Source organism: Neophocaena asiaeorientalis, unplaced genomic scaffold (assembly GCF_003031525.2).
Source record: "Neophocaena asiaeorientalis asiaeorientalis breed wild unplaced genomic scaffold, Neophocaena_asiaeorientalis_V1.1 scaffold303, whole genome shotgun sequence".
In the NCBI taxonomy this organism is placed as follows: domain Eukaryota; kingdom Metazoa; phylum Chordata; class Mammalia; order Artiodactyla; family Phocoenidae; genus Neophocaena; species Neophocaena asiaeorientalis.
In genome coordinates this window covers 1,772,551-1,799,762 of record NW_020174420.1, presented here as the reverse complement: position 1 = coordinate 1,799,762, position 27,212 = coordinate 1,772,551, and the positions used below count along the sequence as shown (strand labels likewise).

Here is a 27,212-nt window from a genome sequence, read left to right as displayed (position 1 = left end):
ATGGGCGATGGGGGCGCCGAGTGCGACCGCGGCACCTCGCGCCGGGAGTCGCGGAGCGGGCGCGGCGGGGACCGCGGCGGAGCGGAGGACTCGAGTGCTGATGCCGGCGGCCGCAGCCCAAAGGAGACTGCCGGGACCTCCGCCTCCAGCCCCGCGGGCTCCAGGGAGAGCGGCGCCGACAGCGATGGGCAGCCGGGGCTCGGAGAGGCAGACCACTGCCGCCGCATCCTGGTGCGAGGTAAGAGGACAGCTCGAAGCCCTGGCCCAGCGGACGCCCCTCCCATCCCCTACTGGCGCCTCCGACCTTCCTGCATCCTCCACCTCCCAATTCATATATTCATTCAGACAGTCATCATTCAGTCATTCATTCAGCAAACATTGTTTTGAGCGTCTATTGTGTGCTGGACAGCAAGCTGAGTGCAGGGGAGAAAGCGGCGCCCGGTACCGAAGAAATCCCCATTTCACTGCCTTAACGATTCTCAGCTTCCCAGGCCCATCCTGGCGGGTTACAGTGGCGGGGGCGGAGTTGCGAGTGCGGGATGCAGAGAGCCGAGTCCCCGCCCCGCGGCCCTCGCGGCGGGTGCGGAGAAAAGCGTCACGAGCGCTCCGCGGGGTCAGGACAAGGAGGCACCAGCGTCCGGAACCGCGGGAGGAAGAGGCCAGGCTCCGCTCAGCAGCTGGGGCGCTCCCCGACCCCTGCCCAGCCCTGTTTCCCGTTCCCAGCCACGCAGACGCACCGGGCTGCTCCCGGGAGAGGGTGCCGGGACGCGGAGGGCGGCGTGCGCCCCGCTCGCCCGCCTGGGCTTCGCTTTCTCGGTTCCCACTTCCTCGCGGCGCCTGGGCGCAGCCGGCTCTCGGCGCGGCCTTCTCCCGGCCGGGCCTTTTGCGTTTCTCCCGTTCTCCCTCACCCTTCGCCCTCCTCTCTTTCTTTCCTGGCCATTTCTCTCCGCCGAGCTCGCATTCCCTTCCTGCAAGCGTCCGAGTGCCCAGCTCTGCCTGGCTTCCTCGCCGCGAGGCTGAGGCTACTCCGGCCCCCAAAGACAGCCTCACGCGAAGCTCTAGGCTCGCCTTTAACCGGGCCTGGCCTAGCGAGATGGGAGAAGAAAGGGAATCCCGGAGTCTTGCCTTCAGCCCGTCCCTAGGCCGTGGTCGGAGCCAGAGGTCTGTTCCCCCATCATCCCGGAGTCCCAGGATCGGGAGACCCAGCGCCTAGAAGAGGCCACTCGAGAGTAACGGCTGCCCCGGCCTCCTCCTCCAACTCGCTCCCGGCTTCCTCCCGCTGCCTTTTTCTTGCCCCTTTTTTTTGAGCACCTCTCCTGCAAGCCTAAGGGCCTAGAAAGAAATCAGCCAGAGCTGATTTCCTCGGCCACCGCCTAGGGAAGGGAAACCAGCCTGACTGACACTGGCTCGAGCTCGCTCCAGCGCTAGGACCCCGAGTTTGTCTGATCTGGGCTGGGCTGTGTGGGAGCTACCCACACGCAGACTGGGACACCTTGGCCTGGTCGGGCACAGCCGCTGGGTTTGGGTGGCTCTGGGCAAAGGGGCTAAGGTAGAGCATGGAGGCGGCCCAATGTGAAGTTGGCTGATGACCATCTTGGACACAGACTCAGGGACCCTGGTCTTCAGAAAACACAGGAAACTCCAGGCCAGGTATGGTCACCCAGCACTGTTCTGGGTCAGGCTTGGGTTAAAGGACGGTATGGGGAGGTGGTCAAAGGACAGGGTATGGGGAGGTGGTCCCCACCCAACAGGGATTTCAACAGGTATGTGGACCTGTTGGGCACCTGGGATTAAATTAGATCTCATTCCATAGACTGTGGGATGTCCTGGGTACAAGGTGTTAGCAGCCAGCTTGGAGTTCCATTAAGGAAATCTGCAGGGCTTCCAGAAACAGAGAAATCAGCCCCTTAAGCCCACACTCCCAAATTTAGGACCTCAAGTCCCTGCAGGACACTCACCACCTCACACTCCATCTATGGGTAGTCATTTCCTTCTGCCTGGACAATTGTGAGTTCTGTGTCCACCTACCATCCCTTCTGCTCTACTAACTCCACATGTAGATCGAATAGATTTTGTGTATAGATGTCAGTCAAATAAATCCTAGGTTAAAAAAATAATAATAATAACTCCTAGGTGTAGACTCACAAAAGGTAGGAGTAAAAAATTACCCTGCAAGAGACCACCCACTCTAGGAGCAATCCACAGCCAGGAAGAGATGGACCCCCTACTGTATGTGGGGCAGCTTGTGTGCATTGGCAGGTGTACTTTTACAAATGCGTGTAGGCAATACAGCAGTGCCATTACACTTATACAGTATAATGGAAATAGAGCACAGAGGAGGTATTTATGCACCTAAAAGAAATAAAAGGTAAACAGGGCCCTCCTAAGTCCCTCTGTCCTTTCCATTTAATGACAAGGAGGTTATTACAGGCCTGAGATACCAGGGATATCATTTACCGCTAATCCCTCCTAGCCAGGGTCACCTGTGTCACTCCAGCCCCGCTGGGCCCAGGGCAGAGGCTCTGGCAGATGAAAGGCCCTGCACTGGTGAAGGGAAGTCTGCAGCGTCTTGGCCCCTGGCTGAATGTCCCTCCAGTATGCTCTAAGCGAAGAGTACCTTTTACCTTTGACTTCCAAGGACACATCCTCCCAAAGTACCCTTGGAGGAAACCATAAAAAGGGGGGAGGTAGGCGGTTAGCATCTCAGCTGTCAGGTTGCTGGTGGGGTGAAGATTCTGGGAAAGAGCCCCACTCTCTCTGGGTCTTTCTTTCTGTCTCTTTTCCACTCAGCACTTGCTCCCTTGAGGGCTCTACCCCAGGGTAGCAGATCTGCTGGGGGAGTCCCAAGGTGCAGGGGAAGAAGAGGAAAGCCTGGTGCTGGAATTAAGCGAAGTTGGTTTGCAATACAGGCCTTACTACAGCTCTTTGAACTTGAACCTGTGTCTTTGCCTCTCCGTGCCCCAGTTTCCTCATCTGTACAAAGAAAGCATAGTGCTTCCCTACAAGGGCTATGCTAAGGGTCAGAGATGGTGTCTATAAAACTGCAACCAACCGACAGGATCTCCATAAATATTCCATTGAATGAAAGGGGAGAGAACTCAGGAGACTCAAACTGCTTCAGGCGGTGGGCCTACTTCCTCAGAGGCCTCCCCAACTGCACCCCCTGGGCCCAGAGGCTGTGTTAAGTGTTGGGAGGTGAACGGCCAAGGGGTCAAGGACCGGCTAATGAAAGGAGGCCCAGTGCCACCTTGCAGACCACGCAGTGCGGCCCCCCGCATCCCCTTTGAGGAACCCTCGCTCCACCAATCACTCACGTTTCCCTGCCTCTGCAAAATGTGGGTCAGGGAGCCAGGGAGGCTGACCTTGCTGCATCCCCTGCCTCAAAATGGAGGCTGCTTCGTGCCACACATGGGCACAAACAAGGCCACTGGGATGACGGACGTACACACAACAGGCACCCCACACACCCAACCGGGGACACAGCTAGGCTTCCACAGGGACTTTAGAGCCGCCTAGGCTGCCCCACACCTCTGCTTGCACAGCCCGTTGACTGATGAGGGGAAGGGGTGGGAGATCCTTTTGTTTTATGTTTGGAAAGGACAAGGCGCGGGCAGGAAGCAGATGGAAGGAGAGCCATGGCTCTAAGTTAGCTGCAGCCTTGGGTGCTATGGCTTTTTCGGTTGAGCCGGGATCCCTGCAATCAGAAGAGGTGGGACAACTCTCCCCCCAAAACTCCCAAACCCCACAGTCTACGCACACTCAGATGCACCTACGTGATTTGCAAGTTAATCGAGAGTCGAATTCAACAATCCCTCTGGATAGGGCCGGAAATGGCTGCCTGCCAGCGTCACCCCACCCAGCAGATGTTAGGAACAATGCCTAGCGCTGGTCCCAGCTCACCCAAAGCGTCCCTCTGACCTGCCAGTCTCAAAACCCCAGTCGGGCCTCACCAACTCCGTGCTGCCACCTTGGCCTGAGTGGAGCAGGATTTAGAGGCTACCGGCCGGGCACTCCCGCACCTTGAGGCCTGCGGCACTCCGGGCCCGGCTCAGCACCCCTCTGTCTGGGAGCAGGGAGACAGGAGAACTGTGGAATCCTTTGACTGAGTGAATGGCTACCCTCTCACCCCATAGCACCAACACCCACTAGCGGAAATGCTTTCATCTGGGAGCCTGATGTATGTGACCAGTGGCTGGGGATGTGGGAGGACACAGGAAGTCCAGGGCCTCTGGCTGTGGCTGAACAATTCCCTCTGTGGATGTGGGTTTGGGGCAGGGGGTCATTGAATTTAGCCCCCTGAGAATCTGAGTGCAGTGATGGACCCGCGCTGCAGAAATGCATCGGTCGAAACACAGCACAATGGTGTACACCAGGCAGGGCACTGGATGGATGCTGCAGACATGTCTGAGGACGCTGTGCAGGGGGCCAAGCCTTCCAGGGCTTGAGCTAGCATCGACCCATGGGAACAGACAACCCCCTTCTGCAGCCAGGTCTGGGCTCAGCGTTGACCAGCGTCGCCTCCCTTTCTACTTGAATTTACAGCAGGCCCTGGACCTAGGAGGACTCCACCCAGACCTATCAGTCCTCCCCCCGGCAGGTTGTGGCAGCTCCACAAGGGCACACCTGCCGATGGGGTGTTTTGGCAGTGGAGTCGGTGAGGCAGGGTGTTGTATTGGAAGGAGCACTGGATTGCGAGTCCCAGCGCCTGGGCCCTCCAGACCCCGGACCTTGGGACTATAGCCTCAGTATAAGTCTGCTAAGAGAGGAGATAACCCAGGAGCAGCCCGCCAGGCAGTGGTTGAAAGGTTTAAATGATTCATGCAGGGGATTGCATTTTGGGGTTTTTGGTTTTAGTTTTAGTTTGGGGGCTTGTGGCGGGTATTAGGTTTCTTTTATATTTTCCTGGGATTGTTTTTGTTTTATGTTTATGCCTTGTTTTTGGCAGAAGGACCCACATTCTCGGGCGGGTCTGTGCTGGGCCCTTTCATTTTTGCTCTTTATTTTTCTCCTTTATATCCATGCCCCCACCCCACCCCCAACACACACAAGCAGAAGCAGACCTGCAGCCAAATGCATCGTCTTGTTGGTGTGTCTTGCGTGCACCGTTTCATTTTCAGGGAACTGTGCAGGGCATTTGGCGGCTTCTTGTGTTCTCAGCTCTTGCTCTCGCCCTGGGTGGTCTCTTGAACTCGGGTGCCGGTGGACCCGCTGCTGCATCCCGCGCGCGCACACACACGCACACCTGAAAGGTCTGAGCTCCCAGGTGGCCCACAGGTGACCCAGCCGGGCAGGGAGGCTGGGACTGCATGTGGGTACTCGGAACTGGAGGGGAGGGAACGGACTGCAGCAGCGTGTGTCCCTGGGCCTTTGTACGGTGACACCAAACAGATTGGGTCTCCGCACACTGTGCAGCCCCCGTGGCGACAGAGGGCTTCTAAGGCTCCTGTTGGCCCTACGCTCTTTCCTCAATTATGCCGGACTCAAGTCTGGGGCCGTAGTAAACAACCCAAGCTCCCTCTCAACCCAAGCTCCCTCTCAGTTCGCAGTTTCTTTGATTTGTACTTTAAGTGGGCGTGGGGCCGGCGGGGGCGGTATAGAGAAAAGCATGTGAATTTTGCCTTTTATTTCCTGTTTGCTTAATATAAACTAAAGATCGGCTTGACTCTCCTCGGAAAGCGGGTAGCGGATTGCTCTCCGTGCATCCACGGAGTTGCGTACCCCAGTTTGAACATCTCTGACAGAGGACGCCGAGGCAGAGTAGGCCTGCCCAGGGATCCCCGGGACCAGTGGTGGTCAGTGCTCTTGGTTTGCCCCCCACCCCGCGCCCATCCAGGAGGGAGGTTGGAGGGTCTCCGCTAGGGGTGCCGGGGTGGCAGTGGACACTACGGAAAGAGGTGGCAGTGCCAGGACCGAATCTGGCCTACAAAGCCGGGGAGTGGGCGGACCCGGAAAAGCCAGGGCTTCGAGCGCGGCCGGGGGATGGGGGCGACCGTGGGATGCTGCTTGCCACCCCTCCCCGCAGGCCTAGTAAAATCCCCCGAACCAACTCTCCCAAGTTCTCGCATGATCTTGCCCTTTGCTTGCTAGTTGATTCATTCCACAAACATTAATGAGTACCTACTACGTGCCAGACCGACCCGGTGGGGCTGCTGGTACTCAGCTTACCAACCGAGAGACTGCCTCGCAAGCGGGGACTTGCCGGGGTCCTGACCCGCCCCGGCGGCGGGGCCCGGGTGGCGAGGGAGCGATGTTGGCGCTAAACTTAAGGGAAGCGGGCGCCGGAGCCCGGTTCCCTTGATGCCCCACGGGGACCACGTAGGAGGTAGTCACCGCACTCGCCAAACCCACGCGATCTCCCCAGACGCGTTCCGTACACATACAGTAGGCACTCAGTAAATATTTGCCGAACGAATGAGAGGAGGCGAAACCATCCACATCTCGTGTTTCACGAGGTAGGAGGCCGCAACGCCCCTCCCTGGGAAGAACATCTGTTGTGAAATGACCTCCTTATTTTTTGACGTTACAAAGTCGTTCCTTACATGAAATGGTGATGATGCCAGAGCACAGAATAACTGTTAAAATATAAAGTTGACGACGCCATATTTCTGTAATTTCGTGCAATCCTCAACTTGGGAACCACTGAAATACAAAACCTGAAAAAGTTCAAATATGGTTTGTTTTACTGGTTCCTTGGATCCCCAGGGCCGGGGAGGCCCCCTAGAGGAGCAGGAGTCCGAGGGACGCACAGGGCCGAAAGGGCGGTAGTGAGTCTCCCGGCTCTCTAAAACTGCTTAGGGTGAGGTTCCACCCACAAAGCCAACCAGGTAAATAACTAGATAAATCCGCGCTCCTCCTCCCCGCCCAATTCACACGTCCCCAGTTCTCTGTTGGAGCTTGAAATAACCGGGTATTTAAAGTCACGGTTTGTTCTGTGTTTTGCTTGTCCCGCCGCCCACGGCGGAGCTGCGGGGAGCCAGGGCGCGGCGGGTGGAGGACCCCCCGCGAGGAATGTAAAGGCCACGCTCACGATGTAGACAGGAAGATAGAGAAATTAAATTCAAAAAGTAATACGTGCTCAAGGTAAAAACAAATCAACCGAAGTGGTAGAAGCCAGCATACCCAGTTTCAGGTGTGTTTCAGGAGATTTCCTCTCTCTCCTATACAGACAGTAGCGAAAGCGGAATCATATTACGTAAGCCGTCTTGCGATTTACCATTAAAAAAAAAATTCAGTCCGCAGGGATCGTCTCTTTGGCCCGTTTCACACAGTTCCGTGACTGTACAGTACTCCTCTGGTGGGGGAATGCCGGATTCTCCTATCCTCTGGGAGGATGTTCCTGTTATTTTTCCCTGGTACAGGGAAGCATTGTTTGTGAAAAAGTAGAACCAACCTAAATATCCATCAACAAGGGACTGGTTAAATTAAATTTTATTATATCTGCTTAATGCAGTACTATGCAGTGGTTAAAGCACTTCCAGTACAAAGATTTTTTGTTTGTTTGTTTGTTTGCGGTACGTGGGCCTCTAACTGTTGTGGCCTCTCCCGTTGCGAAGCACAGGCTCCGGACGCACAGGCTCAGCGGCCATAGCTCACGGGCCCAGCCGCTGCGTGGCATGTGGGATCCTCCCAGACCGGGGCACGGTGTCCCCTGCATCGGCAGACGGACTCTCAACCACTGCGCCACCAGGGAAGCCCTAGATACAAAGATATTTATTAAATAAAGTTTATCAAATAAAAAAGTAGTTTACAAAAAAATCTTACTTTTGTAATATACAACTTACATATTTATTATTTTTCAATTACTTGGGAGATTGCGAAATGAGCTCTCAATGCCTGGGTCTTTGTGCCCTTCAGTGTTTCCAAAGGATAAATTCCTAGCAGTGGAATTGCTGCTTCAAAAGGTTTACACGCACTAAAAAAATTTTTAATGTGTTTCCTTTAACTTTAAAATAGTAACTATTTCATTTGATTCAAATATCAAAAAGTTGTTTTAAGCACACAGTGAATAATCTCTCTCCCATCCGTGGGCCCCATCCTTCAGTTCCCACCCAGCTCAAAGGCAGCCATTATTTACTGCTTTCCACTATGTTCTTCGAAATAATTTCTATGTTTATGCAAGTCAGTACAGCTATATTACCTTTTTTCCTTTTGTTTTTTACTCATATGGTGACAACTCTATATATTTTTCTGCACCTTGTTATTTTCACTTACCAGTGTATCTTGGGATGTTAAGAACTTCTTGTTAGTTTTTTTTACAGATGCATAGTATTCCATTTATAGAGACTGGATGGACCATAATGTATATTATATAATCCGTGCCCTAATGGCAGACATTTAGCTTTTTTCTTATCTTCTGTTATTATATACAATGCTGCAATAAATCAGCTTGTTCCTTGGTCATTTCCACATGTGTGAGTATATCTGTCAGAGAAGTTCCTGAAAGTAGGTTACTGGGTCAAAGAGTATCTGTATTTGTAATTTGAAAGACAGTGCCCAGGAGCCCTCCATAAGATGGTACCCACCCACCCAGCAATGCCTGAAAGTGCTTGTATCCCCAAATCTTGCTATCACAGTTCACACTTTGTATCTCGATAGATGTTAAGTTGTTCTTCCAGGGGAAAAAAATGTTTAGCAATTTATACCCCCGCCTTTGCCCTTTCCCCATATTGGACATTGTATATCTTACATACCTTTGCTAAGAGGTACCTCACCGACATTTTAATTTTTATTTCTTTGATTATTAGTGAAGTTGAGCATTTTTTCATTTTTATTGGCCAGTTGTATTTCTTCTGCTATCTATTAATTCATTTCATTTGACCATTTTAATTTTCAAATATTCCCTTCCTTACTGGTTTGTAGAAATTCTGTATTATGGATGGTAGCTCATTGCTTTCAATATATGTTGCAATTGTTTTTTTAGTTTATAAATTGTTCTCTAATTTTGTTTCTGATGTCTTGTTGCTGAAATACAAAATATCTTTCTAATTACAAAACCAATCTGTGCTATTTTGCTGTATCATGTAAAAATGGAAAGTTCTTCATTTCCTCCACATAATACACTTCTACTCCCAATATGCAATCTCCCAAACTTTCCCTAGTAATTGGAAAACATAAATATGTAAATTATATATTATAAAAGTGAGAGTTTTGGCAAACTGCTTTTCTTCATTTAATAAACATTCATTTAATAAATATCTTTCTGTCTAGAACTGCCTCATTATTTTTAACAGCTGCATAGTACTACATTATGCAGATATAATAAACTTTTATTTAACCAGTCCCTTGTTGATGGATATTTACGTTGGTTCTAGTTTTTCACACTTACAAACAATGCTTCAGTGAACACCTTTGTATCCTAATTTGAACAGATTTTTTTTAAAGTCTCATGAGACAATGTGAAAAATATGTAAACAGGTGAGACATTTTATTATAATAAGAAATGGTTGTTAATGTTTCTAATTGTGACAATAGTATTGTGGTTGCTTTTTTAAAGGAGTCTTTAGAGATATGTATAAAAATGTTTCTGGATGAAATGATATGATGTCTGGGACTTGCTTAAAATTACAGGGGTATAGAAGGAATGGGACTATTCCTGAGTTTATAATTGTTGAAGTTGAGGGATAGGTATATCAGAATTCATTATACTATTCTCTCTCATTTTGTATGTTTGAAATTTCTCATGATAAAAATTTTAAAATTATAAACATAATTTCACATATGTCTGGTATGCATATAATTACAGGATAAAGTCCTAGAAGTGAAATTTTAAAATACAAGTATATATGCTTAAAACTGTGATTGTTATTTCTAAATGCCAAAAATGTACGAATTTATACTCGCAGAAATTGTATATAAATGTGCCATTTCTCCACATCCTCCCAACCCAGGATATACTCAATCTTTTAGAGTAAAATCTTTTCAAGTGAAAAAAAATCTTATTTTATTTGGCGTTTTTAATTACTAGTGAGGTTAAACATATTTTCATATACTTATTTTTCATTTTTATTTCCTCTTCTGTGACTTTTTCATTCATATACTTAGCCATTTCTCTATTGGTTTGCTCATTGTTTTCTTATAGTAGTAAACATTATTTATGCATATTTATATATCAATATATGTTATATATACTTATGTAAACATATAACATATATGTAGCATATGTAAACATACAAACATATACATATTTTAAAATATTTTATAAAAGGGAAATGATCCCTTTTTCTGTGACGTGTTGCAAACATCCCCAGATCTTTTTCTTTTTCTTTTTCTTTTTTTTTTGACTTTGCTGTGAGTTGGGGGGTTTTCTGAACTCAAATTTAAACTTTAATCACATCTAATGGTCATTTCCTTTCGGGCTTCTACATTTTAGTTCTCAACTAGAAAATTCTTCTCCAACAAAAGGCAACAATATTATATATATTATATATAATGTATATGTTGTATATATTTATAATACAATACTCTTAAATTTTGTTACAAAAAATTCAGTATACATTACAATTTTTTGAGTTTATAATTTATCTTTTATTTTTCTTTCTAATGTCTCTTCATTTTTGAAGTATAAAATATCCATTTTAAAAATTTTTTATTTTATATTGGAGTATAGTTGATTAACAATGTGTTAGTTTCAGGTGTTCAGCAAAGTGATTCAGTTATACACATACACGTATCTATTCTTCTTCAAATTATTTTCCCCTTTAGGTTGTTACATAATATTGAGCAGATATTAGGGAGTTTGGGATTGACATGTACACACTGCTATATTTAAAATGGAGAACCAACAAGGACCTACTGTATAGCACAGGGAACTCTGCTCAGTATTGTGTAAAATATCCTTTTAATTACAAACCCAATCCATGCTGAAATCATGAGAAAGTTGAAAATTTTTCATTTCCCTCACACGATACACTTCCTTCCACTCCCAAGATGTAACCTCCCAAACTTTCCCTAGTAATTGAAAAACATAAATATGTAAGTTATATATTACAAAAGTGGGATATTTTTGCACACTGCTAAAATAGCCTCTTCACAGACTGTGATAGTCTTGGCAACAAACCAAATAATAAAGAAGTGCATAAAGTAAGATGGGAGAGGGGCTTCCCTGGTGGCGCAGTGGTTGAGAGTCTGCCTGCTGATGAGGGGACACAGGTTCGTGCCCCGGTCCGGGAAGATCCCACATGCCGCGGAGCCTGCGCATCCGGAGCCATCTGCAACGGGAGAGGCCACAACAGTGAGAGGCCCGCGTACCAAAAAGAAAAAAAAGTAAGATGGGAGAAATCTTCTCTCCCAGACCAGCTCCCACTCCACAGAGCCAACAGAAAAGAGAGGTGTTCAACCTGCCAGACTTAATTCTATGTAGGTACAAGCACGCACACACACAAAGTTTAGTTTTGCCTTTTGTTCTTTATAAAACTGGGTTTGTACACATGTACTTGTTGTTTTCACGTAGCAGGAGTTAATGGACATCGTTCAGGTCAGTGTATGAAGAGGTACCTCATTCTTGTTAATGTCTACATAACAGCCAAAGGCGTGACTATACTGTGACTTTATCAACAGTATTCCTGTTGATAAACATTCAGCTTTTTCCTTTTTTTTTTTTTTGTCCTCTTACAAACTGCTACAAACAGTGAGTCCATCTTTATGAAAGTATACCAATATTTCTCAGGGGTAGAAACCTCTATAAAATTTCTGAAACAAAGGAACTATGCATTTTTTAATTTAGCTAGACATTGTGAAATGACCCTCCAAGAAAAGCTTATTTTGTATTAATTTGTATTCTCACCAATAGAGCTTGAAAAAACCTATTTTCCCTCACCTTTGCCAGCACAACTTTCCCAGCCTGATAAATAAAATATGGTATCTGAAAAAAAAGTTATCTCATTGCTGTTCTAACTTTCATTTTCTCTAAGTCCCTCTGAGCTTGAGTATGTTTTCATATATTTTAGCCATTAGAATTTCTTCTCCTCTGAATAACCCTTTCGTTTAATTTGTTAAGTTTCCCACTGGACTGCTTGACTTTATTTATTAGAGTATAGAGGCTTTGTGTGTACTAGACATTAAGACTGTTATGCATGTATCATTAACATTTTCTCCCAATCTGTCACTTGTCTTTTAACTGTCTCTCATCCTGCAGAAGCTTTTATTTCTAGGTACTCAAATCTGCTGTTTATTTTTAAAAATTCTTCAGAGTTTTTATTCCATTTTTAGAGCTTTGTTTTTTACATCTAAAGTTTTAATCCATCTTGTGTATATTTTTGCATGCAGTGTGAGATAAATTACTTTATTCCAGATAATGAGCTAATCGTCCAAAAGCCAGGTCTTTAATAATCTCGTCTTTCCTCCAACTAACTTGAAATATCTTTATAATATACCAATTCCTCATATAGGCATGGATTTGCTTCATAACTCTTGTGTCATCATCATACCATTTTAGTTGCTGTAGATATGAAATATATTTTGCTGTAATGGTAATACAAGTATTCTCTCCTCATTCTTTACATTTTTTCTCAACTATTCTTCCATTTTAAATTTTCCCAATAAACTTGAGAATGAATTTTTTATAAGGAATCTTTATAGTGATCACATTATGTTTGTTAAGGCAGGAAGGACCTTGTCACACTTAAAAATCAGCACAGGACTTCCCTGGTGGCAGAGTGGTTAAGAATCCCCCTGCTGGGGACATGGGTTGGATCCCTGGTCTGGGAAGGTCCCACATGCCACAGAGGAACTAAGCCCATGTGCCACAACTACTGAGCCTGTGCTCTAGAGCCCGTGAGCCACAACTAGTGAGCCCGTGTGCCACAACTACTGGAACCCATGCACCTAGAGCCCGTGCTCCGCAACAAGAGAAGCCACTGCAATGAGAAGCCTGCGCTTCTCAAAGAGTAGCCCCGCTCCTTGCAAATAGAGAAAGCTCGTGCACATCAACGAAGACCCGATGCAGCCAAAAAACAAAATAATCAGCATGTTAACAGCTTATCATGCAAAGGAACTACCTGGGTGCTACCTGGATGAAGTCGGGTAGGACTTTGAGGGGGTCTATTGGGAGAGGTAGGTGGAGAGGGTAATTTTTGGTCCTGGAGGTCAAGAGCATTAGCTATCTGTTATCAAGCAGGGGTCATCACCTCTCCCATGGCAAAGGCTCTTTGGATGGAAATCACTCTCCCCTCTACCCCTAGGGCTCACCTCTCTTTGAGGAGATCTGAAAGACAGCAAAACTCAGCCTTCATTCCAGTTAGACTTACGCAATTCACCCTAACAAGACCCTACCCACAAAGAGGCTCTGCAGTTAAGCTGCCCCTCCTTCCCGGTGCTTCCCCCGCAACCCCACCTAGAAAAGGAACAATTCCGGAAAGGGGGCTCTGTCAGTAGGATGGACTAGATTTTGCTGCAGAGACAACCCAAAACTTCAGAGGTTTAACAAAACACAAGTATATTTCTAACTCACTTGATAAGTCCATCACAAGTGGGCAGGGGCTGGTCTTGGTACTCAGAAACCCAAGCTTCAGCTTGGCTCCTGCCTCTATGACTACCACAGTAGGGAGAAGGCGGTGTGGCAAATCACGAGCCAGCTTTTGACGTGTTCTCCTGAAAGTGCCTGCATCCTTTCCTCTTGACTAAAACAAATTATATGGCCACATCTGATTGCAAAGGGCAGAAAATCAGTGCAACCCCACCATGTGCCTGGAAGGAGTTGAAAACACTGGCGAACAGCATTCATGGCTTATACATTAACTTGACTTTGATGAGTGGCCTTCTCTGCCACTCCTGGCTAAAATAGCAAATACAAAAACACACACTATGACTCTTTTTTTTTTTTTTTGTCTGCCTCGGTTCTTCGTTGCTGCACTCGTGTTTTCTCTAGTTGTGGTGAGCGGGGGCTACTCTTCATTGCAGTGCTCAGGCTCTAGGTGTACGTGCTTCGGTAGTTGCAGCACACAGGCTCAGTAGTTGTGGCTCGCAAGCTCTAGAGCACAGGCTCAGTAGTTGTGGCGCACTGGCTTATTTGCTCCGCGACATTTGGGATCTTCCCCGACCAGGGATCAAACCCACATCTCCTGCATTGGCAGGTGGATTCTTAACCACTGCGCCACCAGGGAAGTCCCACACACTATGACTCTTGTATGTTAGCTATTTGGAGAGGGTCAGTAATATCCCCTTATCTTGTTTTATTTTCTTCACAGCATTCATCAGTACCTTTCATATTCGTTTTTAAATTTATTATCTGTCTTTCTCCCTTACACAAGGTCTATGGGAACAGGGACCTTGTCAATTTTGCTCATTTCTATATCCTCAGACCTGAGAATACTATTTGGCACATAGTAGGCACTTATTAAATTTATGTTGAATGGTTGAATAGACACAGTTGTTTTATTTACATAAATGGGGTAGTACTACTTACTTTCTTTCACTTAATGTCAGTTCATATAGATATTGCCTCATTCTTTTAAATTGCTACATGGCATTTTATAAAATATGAATGGCATAAATGTACCACAGTTTGTTCAGCCATTTCCCTTACAGGGAACACTCAGGATGCTTTCGAATTTTCAACATTTTGAACAATGCTTCAGCAAACATTCTTATATATACCTTGGAGCACGTGAGCCTGTGCTTTTCTGGATAAATACCTACTAAAATAAAATTGCTGGGGCAGTAGTTGTGTGCATCTTTAAACTTGACAAATGCGGCCTTAAACGTTGTGACAATTTATGGTTCTACCAGCAGTGAATGGGAGTGTGGATTCCCCAACAGCGCATCATTGCTTTATTAATCATCTGCTAATGTCTTTCCAATCTAAGGGAGATAAATGGTTATCCATTGTTGCTTGAACTTGCATTATCCTGATTACTGTGAAGCTGTGCTCATTTTTTCATATATTTATTGGCCATTTGGATATCTTTTCTGTGAATGGCTCACATAAATTACTTGACCATTTTTTCTGTTAGACTATTGCCCTTTTGTAAAAAATTGTATATTCATAATTGCATTTTATATATCTCGATATTATTTCTTTGCCTTTTAAAAAAAGATTTTCTTCAATTCTGTCTTTCATATTTTATCTTGGTTTTGGTGCCTTTTTCATACAAAAGTTTTTAGCTTTAATGTAGTCAAATACATCCTTTATTTTTCCGTTACAGTCCAGGTTTGCATTTTGCTTGGAAAGCTCTTCCCAAGCTTAGGATTCTAAAAATAGCCTCCTATATTTTCTTTTAATCCCTTTATCATATTATAGTCTATGATTTGCTCTCTAATCCATTTGAAACATTGTTCTTTATGGCGTGAGATGTGAAGTTAACTTGATTTTATTCCAAATGGATAATTTATGGTCATCAATCTACTTAACCCCACTGATAGACTAGACCAACCTGTCCCCATATAGAATGTTCCCTTTATCATAAACTCTGTCACTATATGTACATGGCTCTATTGTGTATTCCTTATTCCATTTTGTTTCCCAATATTCAGTTATTTGAATACCAACTTTACCATTTCTATCATGTCCATGTTTCATTTGTTTACTGAATATTTTAGCATAATATATTTTAAAATGAAATACCTACTTTAGCTTCATGCTAAGCATATAAAATCATAGATTTAAATTTTTTCTAGTAAACCCTAAAATAAGTGCATATCTTTTGAAATGACAAAGGTTTACTTATGTACCATTTTAAATCATCTTATAAACCACAAGTGAAATACAAAGGCATTTAGGGAAACACTGTTGTATTCTTTCCACTAACGGATTTGTCAGTTTCTATGACAAAACATCATTCTATCTTCATGGCATGTTTTGTTGTTGTTGTTTTTAATGTTTTATTTTGAAATAGCTGGAGAATCACAAGAAGTTGCAAAAATGGTAGGGAAATCCCGTGTATCTACAACCTAGCTTCTCACAATGGTCACATCCTATAAAACTATAATAATGCTCAAAATCTGGAAATTGACATTAGTACCATGTAATTAACTAGACCACTGACCTTCTTCAGATTTCACCCATGTTTTGCATGCACTTTTTTCTTTGTATATAGTACTGATACTTTATCACAGTTATAGATCCGTATAACCACCACCCCAATCAAGATACAGAACTGTTCTGTCACCACCAAGAAACCCCTCTATAGTCACAGCCTCCCTTCCCTAACCCCTGGCAAGCACAGATCTGTCCTCCATTTCTGGAACTTTGTCATTTTGATAATGTAATATAAATGGAATCATACAGTACATAATCTGAAGGACTGCCTTGGCTTTTTTCACTCAGTATAATTTCCCTGGAGGTGTATCCAATTTGTTGTGTCTATCAATAGTGATTGTGGTACCACGGTTTGTTTATCCATTCACCTGTTGAGGGACATCTGGATTGTTTCCATTTGGGAGCTACCACAAATAACGCTACTATGAACATCTCCGTGTAGATTTTGATGTGAACCTAAGATTTCGTTTCTCTGGGATAAATGCCCAGGAATGAGGTCATGGGGTGGTTAATATAGGTTAAACTACCAGGTCAGTTTCCAGAGTGGCTGCACCATTTTACATTCCCACCAGCAAGGAATGAGAGATCTAGTTTCTTGGCATCCTCACCAGCCTTTTGGCACCCTTTTTTTTTTTTTATTGAGATGTCTTTCCCTTAAAAAAAAACTTGTTTTTTTTTTTTTTTTTTTTGGCTGTGTTGGGTCTTCGTTGCTGCATGCAGCCTTTCTCCCGTTGCGGCGAGCGGGGGCTACTACTCTTCACTGCGGTGTGTGGGCTTCTCATTGCAGTGGCTTCTCTTGTTGCAGAGCACGGGCTCTAGGCACGCGGGCTTCAGTAGTTGTGGCGCACGGGCTTCAGTGGTTGTGGTGCACGGGCTTAGTTGCTCCGTGGCATGTGGGATCTTCCCAGACCAGGGCTCGAACCCCTGTCTCCAGCATTGGCAGGCAGATTCTTAACCACTGCGCCACCAGGGAAGCCCCTCAGTCTTTTAATTTTTGCTACTCTGATACGTATTTCTCCTGGTTTTCATTTGTTTTCCCCTAATGGCTAGTGATGTTGAACATTCTTTCATGTGCTGATTTGTAGGGCCTGTTTGGGTATCTGGGGACCAGTCTGAGGTGCCTTTGTTCCATGCTCCTGCCTCTCCTGGCCCTGAGGAGGAGGGCTGCCCTTGTCTGCTCCCCGAGGCAGGAATGCTCCTCTTAGCTCCTCTACAAAGAGGAAAGGAGGGGGCGCTATATGGTTTGACCTCAGTGGTCAGGAGCACAGGCTCAGAGCTTCAGGTCGGCTCCAGGAGGCTTACCCGGAAGAGGATATGAAGCTTCCAGCACCACGTATGACACCCCTCACCCTGTCTCCTGTTCACACCACCCCCCAAGAAACTTTTAATAAAATCAGTGCCTGTGGAGCTGGGATCACTTGAGTGTTGTGAGAAAAGTTCTGAGACTGGTTTCACAGTTGTAGACAGTATAACCTGTGCAAAGGGGACCCAGTCACAATGGGATCACAAATATTATGCCACTATTTTAAAATGTGGAAAGTATCAGGGTGAGGGGAAGCTTGAGTTGTCCCCAAAGGCCTATGGTTCTACCAAGCCTCCAAGAGCAGGGCGCCCTTCCGTGTGCTGTGCTCTGCCCAGCGCCCTGGCAAGACTAGCCCAGTGGTGGGGTAGGGCAGCCTCTGGGCCATGACTCTGTCCCCGATCCAGGCTCACCTTCTCCCCGAAGGTTGACTGAGAACATGAAGGTGCTCGAACCTCTGAGATCGGGGGCAGGACCTTCGAGCTAGGAGCCCATGAAGAGCTGAAGTGTACCCTGGAGGAGTGAACATTAACTGGCCCTAGCAGGAGGCAGGGAGAACCGGTCTCATAAAATACACAGAGCGACTTGGAGGGAGAGGTCTCAGGTTCACCCTCTAGAGTAGGGATTCTAAAAGTAGGCTTTACAGTCCTGTGGCTTAGAAGGAGCCTCTTAACAAACAGCACATCCCAAATGCAATTCCTTTCCTACATCTTCCAGGGCAATGATGAACAAGTTCAGAAGATTCCATTTTCTACCCATGACCAAAGTTTTCTTCACTATAACCTATCAACTGAATCACTAAGGATTACTAAAAGAGGGTATTCATCAAGTAAAATGAGGGTGTTTCTAGACATTATTAAACACTGTCAGTATGAACTTGGGTAAGTGACTTAAAATTTGTTCCTCCATTTCCCCGTCTGTAAAGTGGGGATAATAACAGTTCCAACTTCACTGAGACATGGGCAAAGTTTAAGTGCTTAAAACGGTGCCTGACCCAGAGCAAGCATTGCAGAGATGTCAGCTATTATTATGAGCGGCCACAGCCACTAACGCTTCTGACCGCCTTGCAGACTTTCACTGTGCATGCCCCCTGGAGATGGGCAGAGTTCCTGCAAGCTTGGAGGTTTGCTTTGTTACCTGTGCTTGGTAACAAGTGCTGCCTCGAGTTGGTAAGTTTCCCAGTGACACTCACCTTCCTATGTAACAGCAAATTACTCTTGGTTTAGCTTTATCATTATTAACAGCGCGTGCTGGGAGAGGTTTGGTAAATCCTACAGAATATGTTGCTGCATATTTCCACACTTTAATTTTTGACATAAAACTTTTCTAATAACTAGATTTCAAGCCATCAGTGTATGTGGTTCAAACGTGGATCGTCTTTGCCCCTATACTGAAAGCTGATGTGTATATATATATATAAAACCCCCCACCCCAAGAAATTTTGTCTTGCTTTTGCTGAGTTCTTTCAGTGGGACTGTATGGTGAATGTGGGCTACAGATTTTTCAACCTTTCCTAAGTAGGCTCCAAAATATTAGAAACCCGGGCTTCCCTGGTGGCGCAGTGGTTGAGAATCCGCCTGCCGATGCAGGGGACACGAGATCGTGCCCCGGTCTGGGAAGATCCCACGTGCCGCGGAGCAGCTGGGCCCATGAGCCATGGCTGCTGGGCCTGCGCATCCAGAGCCTGTGCTCACAACGGGAGAGACCACAACAGTGAGAGGCTCGCGTACTGCAAAAATAAATAAATAAAAAATATTAGAAACCCCATGCATGGAGGGCATCGGACCAGGGCCCAGGAGGGTGGCCCTGCTGAACAGAACTAGGCACACGAGGAGTGGCAGAAGTTCCCCCTCTCAAAGGCACCCCAGAAGCTTGATACAGTGGCAATGGTCCTCGGGCTCCTCTTGGGGATCCCAGCTCTACCTCACACCAGCAAGCCTCTTCATGGACCTCAGGAGGGTCTGTGGACAGAGACTGAACCCATACACACTAGACACACACACACACACACACACACACACACACACACACAGGGCTTAAGACCTGGCTCTGGACATTTCCTCTGGTAAGCCTTACCTGATTGATCATATCCAATTCTAACCCATCTTTTCCTCTGCACTTGAGGACTTGGTATTTCTCTTTCCACTTGTTTCTTATTCTGCTAAGGGAAGACAATCCTGACTGGGTCAGACTGAGTCCTTTCTGACCAGGCTATGATGATAGACCTGACATTTGTGCTGAGGCCCATTTGCATACATACATTAGATACAACATACTGCATTGGGTGATTAAGGAGGTACGGCCCAGAGAGGGTAAACAACTTGTCAGAGGTCACACAGCCAGACCCAGACATGAGGAGCTCCCCATCAGATCATGCTGCCTCTCATTAAGTTGCTCATTGGTGGCTTAAATCCTTAACTAGTGAACTAACTCGCCTCTTTTCATGACCCCTGCAGACGCCAAAGGAACCATCCGGGAAATTGTCCTGCCCAAGGGCCTGGACCTGGACCGGCCCAAGCGGAGCCGCACATCCTTCACAGCTGAGCAGCTGTACCGCCTGGAGATGGAGTTCCAGCGCTGCCAGTATGTGGTGGGCCGTGAGCGCACTGAGCTGGCCCGTCAGCTGAACCTCTCGGAGACCCAGGTAAAAGGGCAGGACCAGGCCACTCCATCCCTGCCCTGGCAGCCCGGGGGAGTCCTTGGGGTGTGAGGCCTGTGGGCTGCTGCTCGGAGACCCAGCTTTGGAGTTCAGACATGTACTAGGGAAGGGCTTAAAGTTATAGATAAACCAGAGAAAATAAATATAGTGCTGACAAGAGAAAGTTGGTATATGCCAACAGGGTGTGGGTGAGGGAGTCGGGGTGGGGTGGGGGGCTTCTGAAAGTATCAGGTGCTACTTCCAGTGGAGTATGGGAATAGGAGGAAGGGTCATTCAAGTTACAGGGGGGTGTTTGTTGGTACAGGAGGGAGTCTGCAGGAAGGCATGGTGAGGGGTGGGCTTGCTGGGAGCAAAGATTCGGCAGCGAGATGAGGCATTACAAAATTGGTCTGGGGACCTCTCATTTCCCCATTCTGGGCCTTTTCCTATCCTCCCTTCATCTCAGTGTGCCTGTAAGCCTCCTGTTGGAGAGAAGGGGTCTGAATGCCCCCTTCACCCAGGAAGGGCTTATCACATAGCACTGAGCACCTACTCTGTGTGAATGGAGGTATTTCAAGCTGGTAATAGAGCTAAATAATAATAATAGTAATAGTACTACTTATAGTATTGGGTTGGCCAATAAGTTCGTTCGGTTTTTCCATAACATCTTAGGGCAAAACCTGAACGAAAGTTTTGGCCAACCCAAAAATACTTCCCCAGCACCTACTGTGCTAAGACACTGTTCTAAGTTAGTTGTTAGTTTACTAATCCCTCCCAACAACCCTATGATATAGCTACCAATATTATCCCATTTTACAGATCAGGAGAGGTTCTGCCCAAGGCCATACAACCACTAAGTTCCAGAAGTAGGATTTAGACAAGCAGCCCGGCCTCTTTATGCTGCCTGTAAACTGGGTAACCACCCTGGAGCTTGTCAAAACAGACTTAGACATTCTAAGTCCAGCTACAGGTACACAGCAAGGGAGGTCAGTCAATAAATGTATGGAAAGGGCCAAACCAGGACACATGAAGGGAAGTGGGGAGGAGAAGGAAGCAGACAGTCTGGGGAAAGCTGCCAGAGGATCTGTGAGGCTCTCCGAGCACTGCCCGCTGCTGCCCTGGCCCTGGCCTTGGTACCGCCGTCCCGCAGCAGTGAGGTCAGGATCATGGGCAGCTGGGAGCAGCTGCTGTCCTGCAGGCCGGGGCATCTCCGCCTGGACTGTTTTCCTCCACCTGCCCCTGCAGAGCCCCAAACAACCTGGCAAATGGCCTGGGGCAGCTGGGCCCTCTGTCCAGCTGAGTCACTGGGGCTGGAAACCAGGCTGTGTTCAGGGGGCCTGCAGCAGCCAGGCGGGGCCAGAGCTCTGGGTGGGGAGTCAGGGAGACCCCCCTCAGACCCTGAGGTCTAGGCACAGAGTCACCCCTCCTCTTTGCCCTAATTTCCCTCTGCATTGCCTAGCTTTACCCCCAAACTCTCCCCTGAAACTTTCTTTCCAAGGGCACCTCAGATGCCCAGGCCAGAAGCTCCTTCTCAGTGCTCATCCTTCCCCTGCCCTGCCTGCAGTACAGGCTACATTTATCTGCCCTTGAAGGTCAAGGCCAAGCCCCTTCTCCCCCAGGAAGCCTTCCCTAAGGCTTCTTGACTTTGCTGCAAGACCTATTCCACATGGCTTGACCTGTAAAAGTGTGGGGTGGGTGTGTGTGTGTGTGTGTGTGTGTGATGTGGTGGGCACCAACCAGTATGCACTTCCCAAAAGCAAGAATGTATTTGAAAGCCACATCTGCTCTTCAGGCCTCCCTGGGGAGCCCAGCACACAGCTGGGCACCCAGTGGGCCCTCAGTGAATCCTCGACTAACCGGTTATTGCTTACCACCCTCCTTCTTCTTTCCCCAGTCCTGGGGTTTTGCAGACAATTTACAGTGTAACTAACACTTACTGAGAGCGTCTGTGCACCAAGCACTGTTCTAAGTGCTAGATGTGTTCTAACTGGTTTAGTCTTCACCACAGCCTCGTGGGATAGGTGCGCAGTTTTTCTTCTGACACCACTTCCCACATTAAATATGTGGTGTTCTCCCACACCAACAGCAACCAATTCTCCAATACCAGCTGGGTTTTCAGCAATGCAACTCCATTCAGTTCTGACCCTAACTCCTGGAGTTAACACAGACACTACAGGTTAAGGGCTCAGCCTCATGGGACAGTCCCACATCAGATGCCAGTAGCGAGTCCCAGGGCCACCCATACTTCTGACTAGCTACAAATAGGGGGATTCCCACATCCCCCTCCTTAGGCTTGATAATTTCCTAGAATGACTCACAGAACTCAGGAAAACACTTTTCACTGTATTTACTTTTACGGACTGATTATAAAGAATACAACTCAGAAATAGGCAGATGGAAGAGATGCATAGAGCCAGGTAGAGTGGGGACAGTTCATGGAGCGATATCCTCATTGTTCAAGAGACTTTATAACCCAGTCTCCAGCCCCCTCCGCTCCCTGGAGGGGTGGGGCTGGACGTTCCAACCCTCTAGTCACAGGTCTGGTCTTTCTGCGACCAACCCCCATTCGGAAACTAGGGGTCCACCCTGAGTCACCTCATTAGCATAAACTCAGGTGTGCTCAGAAGGAACTGGTTATGGATGACAAAAAGCTCTGGGCCAAGAACCAGATACAAAGACCAGGTGTATTTTTTCAGTACACCAGAATGGCTCTTTATTATTTTTACATTAAAGAGAAGGAAACTGAGGCACACAGAAATTAAATCACATGCTCAAAATGTAAAGCAGGCACATTCATTAGCTCTTCTAATCTTTATAAAAAGATGACTTTCAGGGCTTCCCTGGTGGTCCAGTGATTAAGACCCCGCACTTCCGGGCTTCCCTGGTGGCACAGCGGTTGAGGGTCCGCCTGCCAATGCAGGGGACGCGGGTTCGTGCCCCGGTCCGGGAAGATCCCACATGCCGCGGAGCGGCTGGGCCCGTGAGCCATGGCCGCTGAGCCTGCGTATCTAGAGCCTGTGCTCCGTAACGGGAGAGGCCACAGCAGTGAGAGGCCCGCGTACCGCAAAAAAATAAAAAAATAAAAAAAATAAAGACTCTGCACTTCCAATGCAGGGGGTGCAGGGAACTAAGATCCCACATGCCATGTGGCATGGCCAAAAATTTTTTTTAAAAAAAGATGACTTTATGGGTAATATTATCCCCATTTCAGAAAGCTGAGCCTCAGAGAGGCTAATTAACTTGCCCAAGTTTATATGGCTAGAATTTTGTGGAATTCTCAGTATATTCACCCATACTTTGGGGTGAATATATTATTGAATGCCTGCTATGTACCAGGTGCTGTTCTAGGCATGCCTCCCCTCTCTGTTACACTCAGAGCTGCAGCAGGACTGGACATGTAGATCACTGGTGAAATCTTCCCTCATCATTGGTGGCACCCCTATTACTGCCACTCCCTTTGTACCTACTTGCCCTCCGTTTGCTGGGAGTGGTCAGTGCCACTCTCCACTACATCCTCAGTTTCCTGAGGCAAGGAGCCATGACTTCTGAGTCTGTCCTCTCCCTCTAGTTCAGAAGTAGGAACAGAGAAAGTGAGCAATAAACAATACCTCACACTGAGTGTGGGCCAGGCTAAGCCCTTTACAGGGATTTCCTATTTGATCCCTGCCACAGCGCAGGTTTTTTGTTTTGTTTTGTTTTTGGCTGCGTTGGGTCTTCATTGCTGCACAGCTCTTCTTTGCGGTGCGCGGACTTCTCATTGTGGTGGCTTCTCTTGTTGTAGAACACGGGCTCTAAGCGCACAGGCTTCAGTAGGTTGTGGCTCACGGGCTCAGTATTTGTGGCTCGCAGGCTCTAGAGCGCAGGCTCAGTAGTTGTGGCACACAGGCTTAGTTGCTCCGCGGCATGTGGGATCTTCCCAGTCCAGGGCTCGAACCCGTGTCCCCTGCATTGGCAGGAGGATTCTTAACCACTGTGCCACCAGGGAAGTCCAGCCCAGGTATTTTTATCCTCATTACAGAGATGAGAAACTGAGACTCAGGGGTTCTTGGGGGTGGTGCCTGGCCTGAGGTAGGCGCTAGCCTGGCCGAGAACCCAGGAGGCTTCCCAGCAGGGGAAAGGATTGCAGTGACACGCAGAGCCACGGTCCCCACGGATCTGGTGGGGCCACTTCCTGGAGCAATCAAATTCCAGAGTGACTAATAGTCACTTCCTTCAGCCAGACTTGGTTGAATCTTCCTCGGCCATCCCTTACCCATAACACCTTCAAATGTCACCTCTTCAGAGGTGCTGTGTTTGCCACCCCACTGATAAGATAGTCACCTCCCCGCCTCTCCCCTCCTTATTGTGCCTCCAAAGGGCCAGCCCACAAACTGTTATCTGTGCATGCCAAGTTAAGTACAGAAATGGAGAATAAGTGTTTAGAAATACACATAGCAATTCTTCTAGTAACTCATTTTAATTGTATTTTACAAAAGTATTGGTCCACGACAGATCGGAAACTTAAATAAAAAGTGGTTCCTCACCACGAACAATTTGAGAGACACTGCTCAAAGCACTTATTGCCACCCGACAGCCACGCCTGTTTGTTTTGATTGGTTGTTTATCTTCTATCTCCCTCTCCCGTGTGTCCACTCCACACGGCAAGGATTTGCTCTGCTTCGTGCCCTGCTGATTCCGCCCGCCTAGAACAGCACCTGGCACAGAGTGGGCACTCAATACCTATCTGCTGAATGACGAGTGAGTGAGTGAATGCAGCAGTCAACCTCAAGTAGATCCCGTAACTCCCTGGTCACTTTCAGTTATTGAAACTCAATCCAATCCCGTTTAAAACACCCAACTCACATCTGTTTCAAATCGTTTCTTCCCTCCCCCTTCGCCCACTCAGAACAGGCCTGACTCACTGCTGGAGGGACCTGCAGGGGAAGAGCCCCTCCCATCACAGCCGCTAGAAGGGAGTGTGCTCTGTCTGAGCCACCTGTCACCCTCGCCCACCAGCAACCTCCCCCAGGGTAGGAAGGCAAAGAGAGTGGCACCTTCTGGCCTGAGGAGCCTCATGGCTGGAGGTCTTTGCTAGAGGGGCAGCTGCTCCCACAGGTGGCATGTTAGGCATGGCCCCAGGCAGCCTTAGCTCTGCGCTCACCCTGCCCAGGCCAGCCTCCTCCTCTCCACCTCTCCTTCACCCGGGACTACATGAGTTGCAGCTTCCCTTACGTCCTCCGAGGTTGGAGGGAAACAGCGGGTCTCCCCACGCTTTTCTTTCTGGGCCCTCCACTCCGTGGTCCCTCCTGGTCCTGCTGGCACAGACTACCCAGCCAGCTGCCAGCCTGTGGGCCAGAGGCAGGACCAGCCTCTGTGCTCCTGGGGACACGGGTCTGGGTGCTGCAGTGATTGACAGGTTTTCCAGCTGAGGAGCAACTGTCAGTCTCTCCTTCTCTCAGGCATTTCCAGGTCCTGCAGGTGATTCAGGACCCAAAACCTGCTTCCTGGGGGGAGCACCCTGTCCTTCCCAGAGAAGGGAGAAAATCCCGTCACTGTCAGGGGGCCCGCAGAACTGACCACTGGGCTTCTCCCCAACCCCCAGCCTTCCTTTCCTTCTACAGACTAGGATGGGGTTGGAGTGCTGGGTGCTGGGTGCCGGGTGCCGGGTGCTGGCAGAGGGCAAGTTCTCCTCTCAAAGGCCTTGAAAGACGTCTCTGCCCTTTGGTTGGTGGCCCCATTTAGGATGTCCCCAGCTTTGGGTGTGTGGCCGTTGGAAGTGTCCCTCACCATCCTGACACATCTTCTTAACACTTGGTATCATGGTGAGAAGCCCTTATAGGTGATGGGGTGGGAGGGAACTGCTGAGAGTTTCAAACAGGGGGATGGCCAGATGGGCTAGGGAGCTCCCTTCAGAGGCAGCATGGGGGCCGAGACAGGAGGAGGGGGGTGGCTAAGAGTGGAAGGAGTGCGGGCCAAGAGGGGAACTCATCTGTGCCCTCCCACCTCCACCCTCCAGCTGCCAATCCAGCCCTCCATCCTAGGGTCAGTGTAGCAGTGGAGGGGTGCCCATGATTTGGGGGGCCAGTGTCTCTTTATCAGTTCCCCCAGTCAGCCTGATTGTGGGAAGATCTTAATGTCAGTCTGATTACTCTTCCTTCCTAACCCCAAGGTGAAGGTCTGGTTCCAGAACCGCCGCACCAAGCAGAAGAAAGACCAGAGCAGAGACCTGGAGAAGCGGGCGTCCTCCTCGGCCTCCAAGGCCTTCGCCACCCCGGACATCCTGCGGCTGCTGGAGCAGGGCCGGCTGCTGTCCCCGCCCAGCGCCCCCAGCCTTCTAACGCTGACCCCCGGCCCGCCGCGCCTGCCTGCCAGCCACAGGGGCGCCTCCTTGGGTGACCCCAGGAACTCGTCCCCGCACCTCACCCCGCTGACCTCAGCCTCAGCGTCGCCCCCGCTGCCGCCCCCTCCGCCAGCCCTCTGCTTCTGCACCGCCCCGCTCCTGGACCTGCCTGCTGGCTACGAACTGGGCTCCTCGGCCTTCGAGCCCTACAGCCGGCTGGACGGGAGGGTAGGCAGCCCCGGCGGCGGCAAGAAGGCCAGCGCTTAAGTCTCCACCCCCCGTGTGACACTGGGTCCCCAAGCACAGCACCACCCTGGCCTCCTGGGCCCAGAGACGAGAAGGGGCAGCCACACACCTGCCCCGCCCACCCTGCAGCTCAGAGACTCTCCAGTGGATGACGTTGGTACCGCAGCTTGTGTGTGCGTGTGCCTCTAACTGAAATAAAAGGAAAACATGACAAGAAGGGAAACGGAGTCCCCACAGCACTGCCACTGCCCCTCAATCCCCTCTCCCGCTCCTCACTGGGAAGGAAAATGGGCTACAGACAGGGGGACCTCTGATGGGAGAGGCGGAAGCTGGGGCCACGTTCGCAACTGCGGGGGATAGGGGTACCCACCTGACTCCCGCTGCCTGTTAGATCTCCCACCGGGCATTACAGGTCCCATGGTACCACCAACGATGCTTTCGTTGGTAAGCATTGCCCTCTGCAAGCTTCTCTTTCAAACGTGTACTCGAGAGGGGGGATGTCAAGGCCTTGGAGAGGGTGACTAATGAAGGGTGGCACCAGGATCCAGAGAGCTGGAGAGAGGGCATCACAGGTAAACCCAGGCATGACCGCACAATGCTTTAGAGGACCCACCCATTACAAACACCCCAATTTGAAGCACTTCTTAAGATGTTTTCTTGCTTAAAGAAGACACTTTTATTTAACTTTTTATTTTGCAATAACTGTAGACTTATAGGGAGTTGCAAAGGTAGTCCA

At 48.3% G+C, this 27,212-nt stretch overlaps 1 protein-coding gene across 1 annotated transcript; it reads left to right on the top strand.

Annotated features, from left to right (window-relative positions):
• On the top strand, positions 1-26,497 carry VAX2 (ventral anterior homeobox 2). Its single transcript, XM_024756434.1, has 3 exons — positions 1-238; positions 19,730-19,917; positions 26,060-26,497. The coding sequence occupies exons 1-3, from the start codon at positions 1-3 to the stop codon at positions 26,495-26,497; spliced, it is 864 nt and encodes a 287-aa protein (XP_024612202.1).
• The last annotated feature ends 715 nt before the right edge of the window (positions 26,498-27,212 follow it).